The sequence below is a fragment of the Rutilus rutilus genome, assembly GCF_951802725.1.
Source record: "Rutilus rutilus genome assembly, chromosome: 20".
In the NCBI taxonomy this organism is placed as follows: domain Eukaryota; kingdom Metazoa; phylum Chordata; class Actinopteri; order Cypriniformes; family Leuciscidae; genus Rutilus; species Rutilus rutilus.
This window is the reverse complement of record NC_140225.1, coordinates 5142807-5163958: the sequence shown is the minus strand read 5'-3', so window position 1 is coordinate 5163958 and position 21152 is coordinate 5142807. Positions and strand designations below refer to the sequence as shown.

Genomic DNA, 21152 nt, shown 5'->3' with positions numbered 1-21152 from the left:
AGGTTTTCTTCAAATGTATATATTGTACAGTAGGATAAAAGGTGACGCATCACAACATTTCACTGCGTCTCATTATTCAAGGGTCCAGGCTTTGCACGCTGACCTCGGATGAGTTTAAAGCAGCTCTGCCATAAATTGTAGGTTTTTAAAGCTCAAAACACATCGTTTTTGAGTTCAGGTCAGAGAGGCGCTGCTTCAATTCGTGGCAATTTTGAGGCTGTACTTTGGTGGCATTTAGCGACTGTCCTGTGAAATGTCCACTCGTCGCTGTCATTGATCTTTGACTTGCGACCACATCTCCTTTTATGATCTGTCTGAGGACTTACGCTGTCAGCGTCACCCCATAAACTGATAGAAATCAAATCCGATGACATCAGCACACTAAACACTGCATCCCGCTTTGAACTCCTTCTCAGCTTTCCTAATATCTGAAGACCTTCAAGATCTTTTTATATGCTTTATCAACTACTGCATTAAGTCAATTATTATATTGTTATATAGGTTTCAGTTCCACATGTTCTTCGGAATCATGATTAACAATCCTTTTTGTGTGTGTGTGTGTGTGTGTGCTTGTACACAACCATTAAAAAGTTTGGGATTGGTACATTTTTGTTTGTTTGTTTCTTTGCGTTAAAATTTGAAATAAATATTTTATGCTCACCAAGGCTGCATTTATTTGATTTATTCAGTAAAATCAGTAATAATGTGAAATATTTGAAATAACTGTTTTCTGTTTTAATATGAGTATTAATATGTATGAAATAGTAGTACAGAATTATTACAGAAAATGTCATTTATTCCTGTGATCAAAGCTGAACTTTCAGCATCATTACTCCAGTCTTCAGTGTCACATGATCCTTCAGAAATCATTTTAATATGATGATTTGCTGCTCAAGAAACATTTCTCTTAGTTGAGTTGTGCTTAAAAAAATTCTGGAAAGCTCGATATTTTTAAGGATTCTTTGATGAGTAGAGCTCAAATGAACAGCATTTATTTAAAATAAATATCTTTTGTAACATAACAAATGTCTTTATTGTAATTCAATCTGTTTAATGTGTCATTGTGCATAAAAATATTAATAAAAAAATATGTGCATATAGGTTTACCCATGTTTTCATCAGTTTCATAAGAAGTATATGTAATATGTTTTATGATGTCATATTGAAGATAAGACAGTGTAAAGCCAAAATATCTGGTCTCAACAATTTTGGTAAAAAAAAAAAACAAAAATGATGGAGCCAGAGGTGCTAAAATGCTAACTTGTCCTATAAAAATACCTCATCCCTGCAGCACTCTATTCATAAATGCTCAAGATCAGTTCTGATTGCGATTTGCACGGGGCAGTTTGCAAAAAAGTGAGCATATAAATAAACACAAGCTCAAACAGGGGTGGTTTTGCAGATGCATTAATTATTCTACATTTATTCACTAAATTGAGACTCACATTCACATGCTAATTAGTCCTTGCTACATAATCTTATTTTCCCTGAGTCAGCATCATGGACAGCTACGGGCACGGTTTGGCTGGATGTTTGATGTAAGTGAACAAGATGCATGGTTTTGCAATGAAACACAGCATGCTGAAGTGGTGCAACTTAAGCGTATTGAATATTATGTTTAGCGCCATTCTCAACATCATTGATGCTGTGCAGCGCTCTGCGAGAAGCTTGAAAGAATTTACCATGAGCGTACTGAAAAAACAGCAGTGTTTCTAAGGAAATAGCTTTTTTTTATGAACCTCCGAGCTTGTATCAGTCTTTTGATTTTGTACTTTTTTACGCCATGGACAGAACACAATCAGAACAAACCAAATCAAAAACTAAAACAATGAGAAAATGTGGAGTGCGCACCTCCGAATGAGGCAGCTGGCTTCTTGTTTTGCTGTGATGCATCTGATAAATCAAAACCCAATCAGTCTACACACTCTTCTGTGTCTCTGAGAGCTTCACCTCCTGGTCACAGATATCTGTTGTTTTCTGTGAAGTTTTATGGAAAGATATACTTTCTTAAAGTTGAAGGAGGATCAGGATCAAATTCAGGTATAATACTGTGTTATGAAATGCTGCACATAGACATGCCATGTTTGGTTTAAATGATTTAGAACTACAGGTTGTAGATTTTAAGCTGCTTTTAAGTGCATATTTATTTCCTATCTATTTTATTTTTTATTTTTTTTGGCAGGTATAGAAACAGGTAGGTATTTTGCGCATTAGCTAGATAATAACAAGCATATTCTTGTGGAACAGGGCTGGTATCAGAAGGTCCTGGGTCCAGGGTTATAAAAACAGGAGCAGTCCTCTGGAGAGCTGTGCTAAAGAGAGTCCTCTCCAGTACTCTACACATGACATTTAAGAGATTCACTGAAAGGTTAGGCTTACACACACACACACACACACACACACACACACCTTTATGTGTGTGGGCCCCCAATCATCTATTGTGAATGCATCTATAAAATAAGTAATGTTTGCATATGCCACTTTTCAGACACTCTACTTTCTATTTTTTATGTTAAGATTCAAGATCTAAACATGGCTTGATAAACAATAGTTTACATGAATTAGCATATTCATATGGTTACGATGGTGTTCTCTGTTTAGGGACTAGCATTCCAGTTTGCAGCTGTACAGTGTGCATTTTCGATCTATTGTCTTTAAATTTTCGTCTTTTAATCTTTTTTTCTTTTCTTTTATTCCAATCAAAATAAATAAATGAGTGTAAAATGAAATGAATTAAAATTTAATCCTATAATCCTATAATACAATTTTTTTTTTCTTCAAAATATAATCTTTTTCTTTTAATCTCCCATTAAAAAAACATGTAAAAGATTGGAGCATTTACTTTATAAATTTCTCTCAAGTTGTGAAAAAAAAAAAAAAAAAACGACATTTATTTTAAACAATTTGATAAATATGCTATTGTTAACCTGTTAACCGTTGCCAGAGCGTGGGCGCACTGAAGCGGTTTTATTTATATATAGTTCAAAGTTACTATCAGATTTAATGTTATACCTTGACAAACTATACATCATTAAAAAGATATAAGACTCAAGTTTCAGAATTTGACCACTATTGTATTCTGAGAAACTTATAGCGACAGTTATTTCTTAATTTGTGTCAGGAGTTATGAAATGAAAAAATGAGTCGATACCTTTGATATGAATTATGCGCGTCAGCCGCTTTCATTCATAAAAAACTCCGTGCTGTCGCCATGACAGCGATACACAAAACAACGTCCTTCGGGGCTTTTAGCTAAAAAATTTGCAGATTTGGAGAAATATTGATATATTCTCATAGGTTTACATCAGATTTCTATAGACAGGAATAATATTTATTGAATTTATACCCAAATGCGTCGATGTAATCATTGTGAGCGTTTGCATACTCTGTTAGTGCTAATGTGTTTTCAATTCATACCAATAGCCTGAGGGCGCCCTCGCCGCCCTGTGCACAGTATTAGAACATGAAGAAGTGCCATAATCATGTGACAATCCAGGAAGCCTCGAACACACACACACAGCTAACAACAGATCGCGCTGTAACTATGGCTGTAACATGCAGATACAGACATTTTGAAGACAATAAACATGTTTGCTATGATATTTGAGTTACCTGTGTTTTTCAATCCATGCCAGGTATTTCCATAATAATATATTATATTTATAATGTAATGCTAATCTATATAGAATCGTTGTGCAGAACACTAGTATCCAATAGTATATTTTCTGTCTGATTTTTTATCTGAAGCCAAATTAGATCACAGAAAATTATTTAAAATACTCGATTTGCTTTATAAAGTAAGTTTATAAGCACAAACATTGTTTTAATCTCATAAATTGTCGTGTATTGATGGTGTGCTAAGCTAACATGCTAGCTAGCCCTAGGTGCACCTGCCACCTAGAAGTTATATTTTTATTATTTTTTGAATGCTTACTGAAATGTTTCTTTATTCAAAAAATGCATTAGATACAGTTTAAAATGTAAGGGTGAACTTTGAGAAAAGAAATTGGTGACTGAAACCATATGAATAGCCTGTGAATAGCCAGTCGTTAGTAACTATAATGCAGACAAAAGAAATGCATATTTCGAGCCATAACCAGGCTGGAGAGGTGTGAATGTGTGCAGGGGGAGACTGAGACTGAATGGGGCTCGTTTGCACCACAAAACAATAAAGAAAATATACTGGATAGATGGTTAGAAGATGGCAATAAACATCAGTAGCATTTTAGCATCAAATCAAAATAAAGTCACATGACATGGTCTTGAAAAACATTTCACTAAATACAGAGTTTTGGACTTATTATCTTAAGATTTTAAACATAAAATGTTTAGACATGTGGCATTAGCTGTAGTGCATTTCTAGATTGCTCCAGTGCCAACTTCAATTTTATTTTCATGAGGATATTTCATAAAAAAATAATTTCTAATAACTTTACAAAACTTTGAAGCTATTTATAACAATTTTTGTCATTATGACAATAATTAATTCTACATTTACAATAAACTGCCAGGTGTCAGCTTTCAAATGAGATCATACTTGTGCTTTTAGTACAAAGGGTTCATGAACTGTATCTGTTTCAGTTTGGGTATGTCATTTCTTGGGATTTTTCAAAAGTGGGGTTGCAGCTTAACAGGTTAACTAAACCTATTTATTTTTCTGTCTGTATCATCTCAGTGAGCTTTTGTGAGGTTTCACGTATGCGCAGGAAGGTGAATTTAGCGTTTTCAGGTGTTTTTCAAATGTTTCTCATCCACACTGAAACGTCGGAGAACGCCTGAAAACGCTAGTGTGGACGGAGAGCGTTTTTAAACAAAAACGCCGTTTTCAAATGTATCCGGATGAACGTAGACGTAACCTTACTCAGAGGCCGAGACAAGACCTTCAAAAAATGGTCTTGATCCCAAGACCTTTCTCGAGTACTACAACACTAATATTCTGGTCTTGTAGGCCTATGAAATGTTTTCACTCATTATTGCATCCTTCAGGTGAAAATCACATGTGACCCAAACAGTGTCGGATGAGATGTGTGCCAAAGTTGAGAACAAACCCCGAATCCTGTGTACGAGCAACCATAATAGTAATGCTCAGCTTAGCATGCCAATTAAAACAGAAAGTAATAATTGCTCACTTTCTTTGTGCCTTAGTCATTAATAAAGCATGTAGAATAGGAGAGCTCATCTGTACCTGATTTCTTTTGCTAATATTGCTGAGACTTTTGTGTAGGTGTCAGAGCCCATTGTTTTGATCATTAAACAGTGGCTCTTTGTATTCATCAGATGAAGTCATCTTTCTGTGTTGTTGTAGCACATGTTTGCTTGTGTTGTGTTGGTGGCTCTTGTCATTGAGTCTAGACTCTGTTGCATCACATCATATTCTTTCAACACTAAATATGGTCAAAAACGTTCCCCAGAGACTAATTAAACATGTCGCTACATACGACTTTCAATATGGTTCTGTTTAAGAACATCCGTCCAACCGTTCGCTGCTCTTCTGCAGTAACGTCTCTAATAACTCTGAGTCATGTTCATCTGCATATGTTTGGAATTGATTCATGTTCATAGATTTTTGAAATATTCAACGCTGCAGATCTATTCAACATCTAGAACCGACGGCAATGACACAAATAGCTTTTGGTTTTAACACTCACAGGTTGTTCATATATTTTATTTGGATATTTGGCAACTAGCCAAAATCATATATATATACTGTATATATGTATGTGTGTGTATATATATATATATATATATATATATATATATATATATATGTATGTATGTATATGTATGTATGTGTGTGTGTATATGTATATATATATATATGCATGTATATATATATATATATATGATAATGTGATCACATATATTATAAATATATGTGATAATGCCATGGTACTTCCATCTGAAAATTGAAATGGTATTTCCATAAAAAACTATTGCACTAATATACTTTTTTTTTTTTTTTTTTTTTTTATGTTTACCATAATAATACCATGTTTTTTTTGGACAGGTATGCAGCATGTTACAGTGCTTTTGGCATGTTGCATGTTTATACCACAGTTTTTTTGGACATGTACAATGGTACTACCATGGCATTTTGAACATGTACAGTGATAATAGCATGTTTTTAGGACATGCACCATGGTACAAACTTGGTATTTTGGGCATACACTATGGTAGTTCTCAGAAGTATAATGTAAATACAATGGCAAATGAATTTCAGTACCAATATCAGTGATGCCACGTGATTTCGAGTTCTGTATGTTATCACATGCAAAGGTTTTCCACTGGTCTATTATTAATCAACAGGGCTCCCCGCTAGTGTCATTTCCCCCCCCATCTCATCATATTTAAAGCTTCTCACGTCTGAGATCTCATTTCCACTCAAGCGCTGGTCTGTGTTCCCGGACGTGATAAAAGAAATTTCAACGTAGTGCGATTCCATGCTCTGTCGTGTTTGCTTTCATGTTCTCCAGTGAATAATACCATTTCCAATTCATTAAGCTGCACTTTTGTTTTGGAGGGTTTGCAAATTAAACAGGAAGGTGTTTTTCCTCTGCTTCTCATTCCCTGAGTTTGTTTCTCGCTCTCTTTCGCAAGGACTCGATGGCTGCGTGACTTAAGCTCTGACTCACTAATACAGAAACTCCCTGAGAGACCGGAGCCAGACGTTACTCACCATCAGTCTGAGTCTGTGATCGTACCTGCATTAATGCAAATCAACTCAATCTGGCCAATGATTGCAAATACACTTTTACATGTTTAAATGTCTGCAAACAGATGAAAATATCAATTTACTTATGTATTTTCAGCCAATGTGTACATTTACTATCAACGTTATTTGGTTATATTGTATTTCAATAGTCCACTTTAGACTTTCTACTAACTATGAGTAACCTTGCAACTACAGGTTAGATTAGGGTTATGAATACGTTTAGAGCCATAGAATAAGTTGACATGTACTTGCAAAGTCTGTGGGGGAGCATCAAAATAAAGTGTTAGCAGATATTAAGCAGACAGTCTACTAATAGTCTAACGTATTTGACATGTAGTCGCAAAGTTACTTGTATCATTCATACTTTCTTGAGAAAAAGTACAAATCTAGCTGTTAGTTGTGTGCTTTAATAGATCAAATATTATTAGTCCTGGAGGCTGCACTTTTTGTAGTTGAACTACAAAGGTGCAATCTGCAATTATGCAATAAATTCAGTATTGAATGAGCACTAATATTATTTGCACTTAAATGACAAATTGCTTGTTATTTTCCTCATTTGTAAGTTTGTTTAAAAGCATATGCTAAATTAATGAAAGTAGTTTTTTTACACACAAATTACGGTTCAAATGTAACCAGTCATCTATGAAGTGCTTTCTCTTTTAGCATGTTGCTTTAAAATAGCAGAAGTTGGTTGCTCTTGCTCTCGGAGAGATAATGCAGTATGAGGTCGAGGGTTTGTGTGAAGAGGAGCTCTCAGCCCCGTCACATAAAGAAACCCGTCCCGTCCTCAGGCTGTTAATGGACTGACTTGCTGACCTGCGTTTGGCTAAAGAGCCTGATAGTGTGGGTATTTTTGTGTCAGGTGATATCTCGTATCTGTGTTTAGCGATATCATGTCAAAAGTTGCTTAAGAGGGACATCACATATCATGTTCAAATGGCCTGCTAATGGGGGCGGTATATGCAAAGACGAGGATCTCTTGGAGTTGGTAATGCAGAATCCAAATGCATTAAAGACTACAGAGGTTAAATCCCTATACTGCATGCTTATCTAAATATGATTATCTGCATCAAAGTGAGAAACATGCTGATATATATACATGCCGTCAGTGTGAAGGTCTGGCTACGCGAGACTAATATATATGTATTATGTATATATGTGTTAATGTTAATGCACACCTCTTCTGTGAGCTCTTAATTTATAACCATAAATACAGGAGTCATTCTTAACATTAAGAACGTTCATGTCTTAATGTACTAGATAAATTAATATACTAGAAAGGATATTTTGCAGTCAGCAGAACAATCCAAAAACACATTAAATAACAGTAACTGACTAAAGAGATGTCAATCATCACAGCCTCGCTTTCATTCCCGTTAAAAATCAAAGATGGCGCTGCTGTGAATAAGTTGTATGCCACTCCTACATGCGTCAAAGTAGTTGGAGCGACTTTTCTCTATTTACTGATATGACGAGACGCACGGAAATACGCAATTTCGCGCAAAAAGCAACCTGCTCGGTCTAAAATATATACACTTATAACAGGCTTACTATAGTTAATCAGGGTAAGACTAAAACACATTTTGGAAGAACTGATCTATTGACTCATTTTGACACAGTTAAAAGTAACAGTGCACCTTTAAAAACAAAGTTACAGAGTTTACTGTCAATCCATCGCTTAGTGACTGTCTTTAGTTCTTTATTTAATGTACATCCTCCTCATTGTATTGCCATTGTTTAAGTTATAAATAATACCGTTTAAGTGTCCAAAGCATATTTCTGTTCTGTATGATTAATTGCTTGTGCTTTTCCTCCTGTGCATAAAAGTGTCTGCTAAATGACTTCATGTAATGAAAATGCTTAACGAAAGATGATGTTTGATTAGGCAAAATTGTGCAAGACAGTTAAATAATAATCCTAAACCAACACAATTTGCTTTGAGGAAAAACACTAAACTAACAAAATAGCAGAACAACACGAGAATGAAGTATAACACAGAACATTCTAGGTTGTCCTGGCCGCTCCAGTTCTGTCCCATGAGGTCGGTTTCCCCTCAGCAGAACACAGTGGCCCGTCTTAATGTGCATGTCAGCCACGGAACGCTTTAATACTTGTGTTTTCGGAGGGGCTTGTCAAAGCTAACCAGAGCTCTGGAGTCTTGTTAGAAACCCAATTCCTCTTCAATTTAGGGCCTCGGCTCACCAGGGCCCACCTAAGCAGACTCCGTTAGACGCATTTGTTGGTGAAATTGAGCTGCACGGGTGATTGCAGTGGGGCATTTAGAGGCAGCGAGGGAATGAGTCAAGGTGTTTGAGATGCAAGTCAGGTCCGTGAAAGACTCGCAGGAGTAAATCTCTGTTAATAAAGTTCTGAGAGAAAACCTTAGAAACCTGCAACCAGTTCTCATGCTTGAGAGAGATGTCTCGTTCACTTCATACGCATTCATTGTGTTTTGGCGAGATGAAAAGATCTGATGTAGAGTACTTTAAGACGGTCCATTCCCGTGTTAACCTTCAGCCTGTTGCAGATCTGCCCGTCTAGCATTATGTCAGTAAAACAAACACGTTCTCTTGTGAACGTAGAGAATGAAATTAATATTTGACATATGAGTTCTTCCATGAACTGTGGAACTGTTTCATTTCAACATACTATTACATAATTTGCAACTGATAATGCACATTTATTGTTAAAGGGGTCATGAGGGCCCCCAGAATATATTATTCATTCAGTAACATTAGGAAGGTTTGATTTATATGCTATTTAATGTTGATGATCGCGTTATTTTACATATGCTTACATATGATATTGCTGGTTTCTGCTGCTTTTTTGCATGTGTTTTGATCCAGAGATTCTGTACTCTTTCAGAAGATCATCAATGGCTGGGAAGCGTTTTCTCATAAATGACAGAAAATACTGTCAATGGCAGAGAAAGAGTTCAAAAAAAGTTTTTTGCACAAAAAAACAAACAAACAAACAAACAAACATATTACGCGGAAAAACAATCATTTTCAACCTTCATTCTGACGAGGCGGCTCCTTTAAAGGCCCTTGCACACTGAGTCCGAAATTATCGCATGCGTTTTTTCGCTTTCGTGATTCGGTGGCTCTGAATTGTCAAAACACCATTCAAAATGCTTGCTACGGATGCGAAAAACGCAGAAAATCGAACCTGATTCGATTTTTTTTTTTGACGGATGAAAGTTTCGGAGGCAGTGTACAAGCGTGATTGACATAACGTGAGGTCGTATTTATTTTTTAACGTGCGAAAATTTCGGACGCGAATTTCGGACTCAGTGTGCAAGGGCCTTAAGGCTCACTAAATTATGTTTTATTAACAAAGTTCGGGAGGAGCAGGTTCAGATAATTAACCAAATTATGCACAGCTGGAGATTAATCAGTAATCAACTCAATGACAGAGTATAAATTCACAGCAGACCTATCTCTGTTCATTGAAAGTTTGTCAGCATCCCTCCCTCCACCCCATCTCCTCACTTCCAGTTCCATCTACACTTACCAACTGGGGGGAGTACTCTGGGTTTGGGCCTAACTCCGAGCTCGGAGCCCTCTCCCCGGACAGCACGCCAAATACGCATAAACTTATTGTACTAATTATATGTAGATGTGAACTCGTGAAACGTCCACTGTTGTGATTGGCTAACATCACTGCATAGGAAACAGTATCAATGCCTACTCGCCATTGCACGTGCTTTGAAAACATAATTTACAGACAAAGCATTATGAAATCATTACTTCTGATGTTTGTGTTGCAGCTGCTGTCAGATTTAATACAGTTGGCTGCTTCGTCTTTCAACAAGTTTCTTTGCGAACTCTTCATTACAACTGTGCCTCATTTACAAAACAAAATGCCACGAACAAACATATAATCCTTCAGTGCAATCCAGGACAGAATTAAAATAAATCATCCACTTGTTTCTGACACTGGGATCCTTTTGAAGTCTGCACAGAGACGTAAATGAGCTGTTTAAACTGGACGCGTCAAAGCGAATGTTCTTTCACTCTTCCATTCGGGTTTTTCACTAGATACAGTATACAGATGCGCGTTCAGTGGCTGACATACTCCACGGCCTTGAGTCTGCCGGAAACTGAACATGCGTCTGTATACTGTATCCAGTCAGTGATTATAATGGCTTCTATTTGCTTTTGAAGCGACGCTCACATCCAGTGTAGACAAATGTCAGCCATTCAGCGACTGAACGCCAGTGGGCGGAACCTATGGTGCGATAATGTAAAACTATTTGTGTGTTATTTTGTGTGAAACTTGACATTAAGTGCATTAATATTGATATTCGTAACGTGAGCATGTTGTGATATATTTTCTCTTTCTGTTTAAAGCTTCGCGGCCTTGCAGAGAATGAAGAAAGAAAACATGCGTCATGAGGCAGGAGACCTTACATATACAGCTATTATGAGAGAATCTACACTTTGAGGGACTTTCAAGGACATCATATTACTTAAATTGAGAAAGACTGAGTTGACATTTAAGTCTCCCCTCAAATAAAGGAATATAAAATGATGTTATTTTTGCTGTTTCTCAGTGTGTAAGTGAGAAAGAGTTTTTATAGCCACACTTCAAAGCTGAAGTGGGTGATTTCTGCTCCACTAATGGCACACAACTGGTTAATAAGTTAACAAAGTTAACAAATTTTTATAGTAGACGTTTCACTAGAACTCTTTATTTTTTTGTATTTTTTTTTTTGAAGAGCTCTTAAAACTAAAATTTTACTTGTTCTTGTATGAGTCAATGTTGCAATGACTTACTTTTAGGCGAGTTTTTTTTATTGCATTTATGGCTCAGGTGTAGAGTCCAATATTAAGTTTGACCGTTTGGTCCCACTTTATTTTAAGTGGCTTTAAGTACTATGTACTTACATCGAAAAGTAAGTACAATGTACTTATTGTGCTCGTGTTGTTTTGTAAAACACTTTTGCTGCTATTGAGGTGGGATACGGGTACGGTTAGGGACAGGTGTGGTGGTATGGGTAGGTTTAGGTTTAAGGGTGGGTTAAGGTGTAAGGGAAGGGTCAACAGTGTAATTACAAATGTAATTACATAAATTAATTACAGCTGTAATTACATGCAGGTATTTTTTAAATATAAGTACAATGTAAAAACATGTATGTACACAATTGTATCAAATTATTACTTTCAATGTTAGTACATAGTTAAAGCCACTTAATATAAATATGACCATTTGGTTAATTTCTTCTTCTTTTTTCTTCTTTTTTTTTTAACAATAATCTAAGTTTGATCTTTGATCTATAATTTTCATGGTTTATAATTACCGAAAATACATTTCTGACCATTTCAATTGATCTAACTTTGCACATTTGTAACTTTGCATAATAACAATAATACAGTTATTATTATTATTATTATTTAGCATTTTTCTTTGTAGTCTAATGATCGTATAGTTTAAAAAAAAAACTTTGGCATATTGGTAATATCAGTTGACCTCTATAGGACTAAAAAGTGTGCAGATCTGAGTACCAATCAGCAACGATGGCAGGAATCAATAAGCAGATTTCTCTAGGTATGATGGACATTCTTGGTTCAGAAGAAAGCAGTCCAACCTCAAACTTACATTATTATCTGACCCAGAAGCTAACAGTCATCTCTGCGACATCCGCATTAAAGGGGCTATATTAAGAATTCAGACACCTTTGTTATTAGCGACACCGGTGGCCGTTAAGTGAGGGGAATTACCCAATATACTCACGGCGAAGTTCTTTTTTCATTCTTTGCTTAGAAGTAAAAAGAAGTAGGAATAGAGATTTACAGTAATATACTGCCAATGAGCACGCTGCTGTGATTGACGTTTAGATGAATATGTAAATATGAGCTGCGCACGCTTTCCTCTCAATAACAAAAATAAACACAGAACAAAAATGACAGTGGTGAGAAAGCAGCAGTTAAGAAAGCCTCTGATCATGGCGATGTGGATATGTTTGCACAAGCTGGACAGATGAGGTAATAAAAGGTAATTAAATTACAGATTAACATTGTTATTGGTAACTAATTAACATTAGTGGATTCCATCTCTAAGCTGACGTTAGCTAGTGCTGCAGCGCGTGTAAACTTCACATCCAAATTTTCCTGGCAAAAACGTTTCTTCCAAAACGAGTCCTTAAAGCCCCACTATGTAGGATTTCCGTTTTGGTCAAACAACGACCCCTAGAGTCGCTGTGGACTACTTGTATTTAACGTGACTGTCGTAAATACCACTCACGCAGAGCAGTCTCTCACTCACGGCCTGATCCCCTCCCCCCTGTATACCGGTCCCTGTTCAGTCGGATGGAAGCTGTAACGAGTGGAAATAAGGTGTGGCCCCTTTAAGAGCTGCGCGCGCCCTGTTTAACTTTCGGCAGTCTGTATTGTGTGTGCGCCTCGAACACCCCGTAAGCGGGTTGTTTCTGTTTGACGCTCATTCTTGTCCTATTTTTGTCTATCAAGTAATGCTGTGGACGGTAGAACGTGTGACAGACAGTTACACGAGTTCGATTGGGGAATAAACACAACGCGTTATAAATCGTCGGACATCGAACAAGCACAGCTAGCCTCCGAAGATGTCTACTAATCCATCAACAAGAACCCCAGGTCCTTGTCCGAGTGATATACAATATAAGCAATATACTTACAAGTCCAACAGCATGTGAGGACGTATTGGGGGAAGTGAGGTAGCCTATGCCGTAAAGCAGTCGAATTTTGTAGTTCTTTTTGTGCACGGGGGTTACTACCCGAACCCCGAAGTTTAAAAGTACGATTAAAAACTATACAAACCCCGTCAGGCTATGGCAGACGTGTCATTCAACCTATTTTAAGTCGATGTACCATCACAAGGGTTTTGGAAATATATTATGAAGGTTGAAAAGTTACTTAGTGTTACTTTAACATAAAAATCAATCAACAGGCTTTCATAGACAACCTAGAAAGTTGGGGAAAGTCTAGTTTTTTAAGTTATGTTACAAACTGTTCACACATTGGCAATAGCAAAGACTTTAAAGTCTCTTTAAAGAATCAAAACATTTGAGTCTTGTTTTTCCAATATATGACATGGTATCCCAGGTAACTAGACGGATTAGTGTGTAAATGAACTAATTAGTCATTAGCTGGTTAGCATGTGACAGTTCAGTATTGTCTGGGGGCAGGAGGCGCTTTCATCCGAGCGTTTGATTATAGAGAGATGTGAGCGCTTAAATCATGTGTAGCAGAGTTCAGCTGGTTGGTTTCTGAGCGCTCTTTAATAACCATCTCTGAAATGCTGTGGCCACTGAGGCGTCTCCACTCATTCTTTCCCCTCCGTTCGAAAGCAGCGTTGATGCAGCATAGCGACCAGCAATTAAAGTCCTCGATTGGAACTCAGTCAAGCGTAACCCGACAAGCGCCGCGTGTTTTCTTGCTTCTTTTTTTAGTGACAGGACATCATATTTCCATGTCCTGTCATGTCGTGCTTTCTCAAGCTCTAAGAATGCTGATGGTGTCTAAGGATAAACTTAAAAATGTGATCAAGTGTCATTGAGTTTGTAGTCTCACTCCAGGAGTGGAGGATGAGCGTGTGTAGGAGGGGAAGGATGGGTAAATATAGACGTACTGACAGACAGAGAGAGAATCAGGGGACAAATGAGAAAGAGATGAGGTGGATGTGAAAAAATATATAGAGAGAGAGAGAAAAAAATACAATAGAATGAAATGCAATAAAAAACGAACCCCAAAAGGAAATGGCCCTTTCATTCCTCATGAGATATATAAGAACCTTTCACCCAAAAAATTTAAATCATTTATATGATTTTCTTCCATGGAAGATAGAGAAATGTTGAAGACCAAAAACATAGCCCATATGATTTGTGCAGCTCACCGTGTTCCTGGATCAACATTCCCATCCAACAGTTTAACCCTATCCCTATAAACCTAAATCTAAACCCTAACCCTAACCATAACTTATCCCTAAAATGATAGGTGAGTAACACTGATGTAGAAGCACCTAACCCTGGTTGTAAACATAAAGTTGACATGAACTGTAAACTTGTCCCTCAAATTTGATTGGTTGATCCAGGAACATGTTCTATTTGGTAAAATCATGTTCACTGATTTGTGCCCGATATTAGTGTATGATATATGCATGAGTATGTGTAAGTCAAATTTTGTTTAAATGAATGTTATATTTAGTTGATCTTTGATGATTCTCCTTAAGTTCTATTTAATAAATAATAACATGGAAAAAATATGATTGAATAAATGAGAGGATAGAGTTGTACAATAAATGTGAATAGCAGCGCATTAGATCTTGGAAGTATTCAGTGAGAAATGTTTTGATATTCCTACACAGTGGATAAATGAATCATGCAATCATCATATTTGAGAGGCAAGGACCAAAAAAATTATCCTTTCACAAAAAAAAATGTCTGCTATGTGGGCTTTTACTAAATATTTTTCAATTTTCAGTAATGGCTTCCTTGTGCGAGTGGTGTAAACTGGAAACTTCATTCAGGGTCGTCAGTGTTAATGACCCCTGCGGCGCGTGTAAACGAGCACTTGATTATGCGGCGTGAGGTTTTTAAGCATCGAGTTTGTAACAGATTCTTCAGGCCAGAACAGCCTTGTGTTTCGCTTATATCGCTGAATATATAATCTGAGCGTTTATGACAAAGTTTTAGAGAGGTCGGTTTAGGAACGCAACCACACACAATGCAGATCTTTCATGGTTATTTATTTATACATCTTGGAGTCATATTTCAAATATATTTTTCCTCTAAAATAGTTCATTACATGACAGAGAATATACAACATCCAGCACTACAAGTTGCTCTCTCACTTGTGCACCGGTATATCTAAAAACAAACAAATATACATACAAACGAAAAAAAGAAAAGAAAAAAGAAACTCTCTCTCTGGTATCAAGGTCAATACCTTTCGCAAACTTTGCATACGACAGCACAGCTGATCAGAGCTGCGCCACACACTAATGATCAATTCAACACCGACAGACATTCTTTAGCAGTCATGTGATTGGTTTTGTGAGTGTGTGTTGGTGACTTTCACAGACTGACCTTCAGGTTTGGTCTTGGGATTCTCTTGTTATATATTTTATTAAATGTATGGAGTGAATCCAAAAAAATATTTCAAAATTCAAATGTAAGAATTAAGTCTTTTTTTAAGCATTGCAACATTAAAAAAAAAAAAGTGTTTTATTGTACAATACTACTGTCATTATGTTGCATTGCCATCAATGCTTTGTTATGCAAAGGTACTGTATTACAGAAGTGACAATCAGTTATCATGAGAATTATGTCATGAAATTGTCAAAAACAATCTAAAAGGCTTCATTTTCTGCACAGTATGCGAATGTAATTTAATTATATAATTATTTAGGGATGAAATATGACCTGGATATGTCTTTGTGAGATTCACCCATATCTACTCCCAACAGATAAAGTATAACAGTAATCATAGAGGCTAGTAGGGCATGTGGCAGCAAGATCCATAACTAACCGTCACCTATAGATGGGAATACTGACGTCCTCCAGGTGGAACAGTAAATGGCCTTTCTTAAGGCACATTCTACTGACGTCTACCTCTAATGCTACATGTGTTGTTATGCTTCATTCTCTGATCATACTTGAGTCATGCATTTGGACATAATCAGGAGACAGTGGTGGATGAACACACAAGTGAGTGACAAAAACAAAAGGTGAGTCAAACGTCACAATTTGATTTCCCATTGGTAGCATGACAGTCAATAATTTCTCATTGACCACTGATTTTTCGACTAAACACTAATGCCACATTAAATATTTTGCAACAAGATGTGCTCACCCTTCACAATTCTCTTTTACAGCCTTCTGATGGTGGCAACATTCACATGCCAACACAATACCAGAATACAGCTGTATGAAAAATGCTTGAAAACTGGGGCATTGTACTATCATAGAATGAAACTGGCTGGTAAGTGTTTGGGACGAAATTCTTTTTGATGAACAATTTTTGAGGATGAACTTTAGGAGTGTTCTAAAATGTCAAACAGTTTAGAATATAAATGTAACATTTAGGATTCAAATATGGTCTCTTGCATTCCGTCACTATAGTTACAGGCACAAGAATGTAGGCTGTATGGAATTTCCAGCCATCATTCAAAAATGTCTACACATTCCTGCCTCTTCTGTGTTCATTTCTCATATTTTAATGCTAATATTATTAAGCAAAGCACTTCCATCTGCACTTAACACATTATGCCATATTTAAACTTGAATTCTGCACATTTACAATGCAAAAAAGGCCTGCCAGCAAGATTTCACATTCTAATCAGATTCGCATTGACATTCACTTGCTCATCGTAAGGGGTGATGGTTCACTTCCTGTGTTGAGCTTTATTTGAGCTTGCATGATAAAACTTCTACCATCATCATATATTGCACAGTATTTAGATCCTGCTTTTTGCCTCTAATCATTGATGTAAATATAGACTTGTATACAAGATCAATTTGAACAAACAATCTAAAGGTCTGAATACAAAACAAAACAGGCGCAGACATGGGTGATGGCTTCTGGAGAATATTGGGATGTCACCAAACACACATCGGAACATCAAAAAGCAACAAAAGGAAACACATGGAATATGTAACAAGGTACAATGCACAATATCCTGCAACATAAAATGACATAACCCTCCATTTATTGTTTCACTCTTCGTTTTGCTTTAAATCTAATCGGTTGCGTCCTGTAAGAGGTCCTACTAAACTTAGCATGGATTATAAACAATATCTGATTATACATGACATGAAGGCATTGTGCAAGAGTTCAGAGCGATTACGGTAACATACACGAGGAACAGTATTACAGCCGCGGGAGTGTCTTTAACTGTAGGTGAACCTGGACTGGGGTTAAATTATTCCAGGCCCTGTCCCTGTTACCTATGGATTTACCTGAGGAGCGAGTCTATGATAATCTCTTCAACAGCGACAGACGAATGCCACATTAGGATAAATATGAACTGGTTAAATATGAGCGTTTGCGGATAATACAAGCCGGGAAATCATTTTGCACATTTTATGTTTGTAAACAGACTTACCTTAAAGCTCCACTGTGGATGGAACTACGAGTATGAGTGATACTAGAGCAAAGCAATTGAAATATATACTGTATATACGATCGCACCATAACATCTAAGCGTACGCAAATCTGATCAAGGACACTCAAACAGAGGCACAAATGGTTCCTTCTTTTCGTCATATGCTCTCATGCCCTTCCCTTGCAACGATGATAGATGTGATGAAGCTAAGCAGAGTACTTGAACTTTCAGAAAGGACCGAACACACACAGTCCTGGTAGTTTGCTTCCACTCTTCGCTTGAACGTCTAACATCACATATTGCTACCGAACTGTAACCATGTGCTTAAATGTTATCTTACGTGATGTGGCTTGTTTTAAAAAGAGTTCCAGGGAGGGTTGCCTACATTTCAAAACTTTTGAAGGTAAAATCCTCCATAACAACATATTGCATCTGAATCTTAAACCATTGGCATCTGTGACTTATGCTGCATTCCATTCGAAGTCAGACGTGGGATATTCCTACTTGATATCTCCGACTTCTAAGCATACAATTGTTCCATTGCCTAAAGTTTGGAAGATGATGTATAAGAAAACATAATGGCAATGCTACCGTTTGCTGTACTCTTGATTGTCAACAGAGCAGTCGTCTAGTAACCAAATTGATAGTATCAATAAATGATGCTACACAGTGGTAGCATTTGTTCTGCAGGTTTATGATATCATCAAAGAGGATCATATAAATGTAGATGTTTTATCATCATTTAATGTAGGAACTTTGACCTATTGATGTATTTTATTTGCTTAAAAGTGAATGTTTATCATTAAAGCCGGGCTCAGACTACAGGAGTTTCAGGACGATTTGTGCCCGATTTCCCCCTCCCGACATTCTGAGAAAAAAATCATCGGTCTGTTCCGTCTGATCAAATCTTAAACCCCGATCTACAAGCTGACACACAAACATGTTTAATGGATAACTATGATTACGTCAGTACTTCCACAATAGCCAACGAGAGACAAAGTGACAGAACTTTTAAAAAGGCGACCACAAAACAACAAGCAGCTGTACGGCTCCGGTGGACAAAGGAGATGGAGGAACGGCTGGTCGAAATGTGGCAACAACAAGACTTCCTTTATAATGTCTCCTCATATAATGTCTACAGCAAGTTGCCACGACACAGTATCCATTTTGTTTCCATCCACTTCCCCGTGAGATCACGTGAGGTGCTAAATCTGGCACGATAATCTTAAGAATGTCTTGAAGTCTGATGTGCCATGGTTTTCATGTCTTGTAGTGTGTGCAGGTTTGAGATTTGAAAGAAGATTCTCCTTATGTGCGTGATGCAATCAGATTTCACAATCGGGTTAAGATTTTAAAAACTCCTGTAGTCTGAGCCCGGCTTAACTATGTGCATCTCACTGGATGCCACCCTCTTGCCAAACGTTGTGGATTTCAACAACATATCAAGTTCAAGCAACTTCAAGTGGCAATCTATTGCAATATTCCAAGTAGGAAGCTGGAAAGTCCAACTTTCCATTGTAAATGGAATGCAGCATTACTATAGGATGCTTCAACAATGACCATTGTGTCTTTTAGGACAACTTTCATTTCAACACTGTTTGCTGCCATCTCAAAACTTCCAAAATAAAATAGTTTGTCAATGGCAACCCTTGTAGAGCTAGCACGTACATGCGATTTCTCTCTAACGCTATGCAAAATGAAATTCTTGAACATCAAAGCCAAGAGTGCAGTTTGTCTGTCCAGAGGTGTTCATCTGTTGGAGTCCATGTGCCCATATCCATGAAGAGGAGAACGTTCATTGCAGTCAGAGGTACGGTCCTATTGCTGAAGGAGAACGACCGACCCAGTGAGTCAACACTTTCCCGGCAGTTTGATTGAAGCGAAAGTGATCGTTCTCAGCAGTTTGTCCAGATGCTTTATGAATCTTGTAAATTGAGGGTGAGGTAACTGATGCTCCTCTGGTCCAAAGTTCACATTGTGTCGTTTTCAGAACCAAATTATACCCCATAACAAACTGAACGGCGATGCAGCAGTGGCACACAGTAAAGAAAGCCAAAGGACAAGAAGTGTACAGCAAACCCAGACCGACGGAATACCACGTAAAGGAACCAAAAAAAAGATATAAATTTGTGCTTCTTTAGATTCACATTGTCAGTCCTAGAAGTTTCAATCGGAGTCTGTTTGTCTTTTCCGTAGCTCAACACTTTCCAATACATCATATACACGTGCATGTACAGGTCCATTCCGGTCATCAGCAACTTCGTGACCACTCGTTTCGCTTATTCATTCCTGCTCACATTATTCCTTGCAATCTTAACGTCTTAAGGAAATTGCATCTCCATGCACTTGAGTCTGTGGAAAAAAGTAGTTCATTTGGGGAAAGGACATCCTTGTCACTCTTTCAGCCATCTGTTCATCCTGTAAGCCCTCCGTCATCTTTGGTAACAGTTGACACTTTGGTGTGTCAGATACATACACAAGGGGGAAAAGGGGCGGTTGAGGTGAAGGTGTCAAGACATATGGACAGAAATGCTCAACATATAAAACATAAAAGGTGCCACATAGCAGGTAAAAGCTCAATAAGTGACGACAAAAGACGATACTAAAGAAAAAGTAGACATGAATCGTAAGAAGTGTTGTGAAGTCAGGACAAAGTACATGAGAAGCAGGAAACACAGGAGGAAATGAGGAAGGCGGGAAGGGTGGTCACATGTCAGGGCAGTTCTTATTGCTGCCGCGGGGGGCGTTCTACGCTGGCGGTGTGTGCTCGGGGGTATCTGTATCATCTAAGGAGGAACGTCAGGCAGATGGTGCCGAGCAGCTGGACGATCACAGGGAGAAGGTGGAGACTCTGGTGTGTCCCAGACAGAACTGCTGTAAACAGAAAGACAAACACTCTATTACACTCTTTATACTACAACTTCGTTATTTCCCTTCATTTTGCCACAGAATAGTGGGAAGGGGACAAGAAAGTATTGTGGAAGCTAGTGGGATTTAAATCCGCATCTTTAACATGAGCATCACGGCTCCAGAAGAATACAGCATTGCTGAAAATGTGCTCCTTGCTAGATCAGGTGTGTTTCATTGAAGTTCCTAGATTGCTTTTAATTTAAGGTATATACATTTCTATCAGTCCTCTCATTCCCTTGGGAATCGAACCCATGACCTTGCCATTGAGCTACATGAATGCTTTAATTAATAAAGCATCCATATGAAAACTTTTGTTTGGCAAGGTTTGAAAATCTTCCTAAAATTTAGTAAAAGTTGGCCAAAGCATTTCCAAGACATATCTTCACTTCTGATTGGAATTTTGTCACATTTGTTGGTATGTTACAGGAAAATACATTTGATACATTTA

General features: G+C 37.4%; 1 protein-coding gene across 1 annotated transcript in view; it reads right to left on the bottom strand.

The window, feature by feature from the left end:
* Window positions 1-15429: 15429 nt before the first annotated feature.
* The window catches only part of mdga1 (MAM domain containing glycosylphosphatidylinositol anchor 1), a 201989-nt gene continuing 196266 nt past the window's right edge, over window positions 15430-21152 (bottom strand). The window contains exon 18 of the mRNA XM_084391293.1: window positions 15430-20668. Within this exon, the coding sequence (XP_084247419.1) occupies window positions 20577-20668 (92 nt within the window). The 3' untranslated portion in view covers window positions 15430-20576. The remainder of the gene's footprint in view (window positions 20669-21152) is intronic.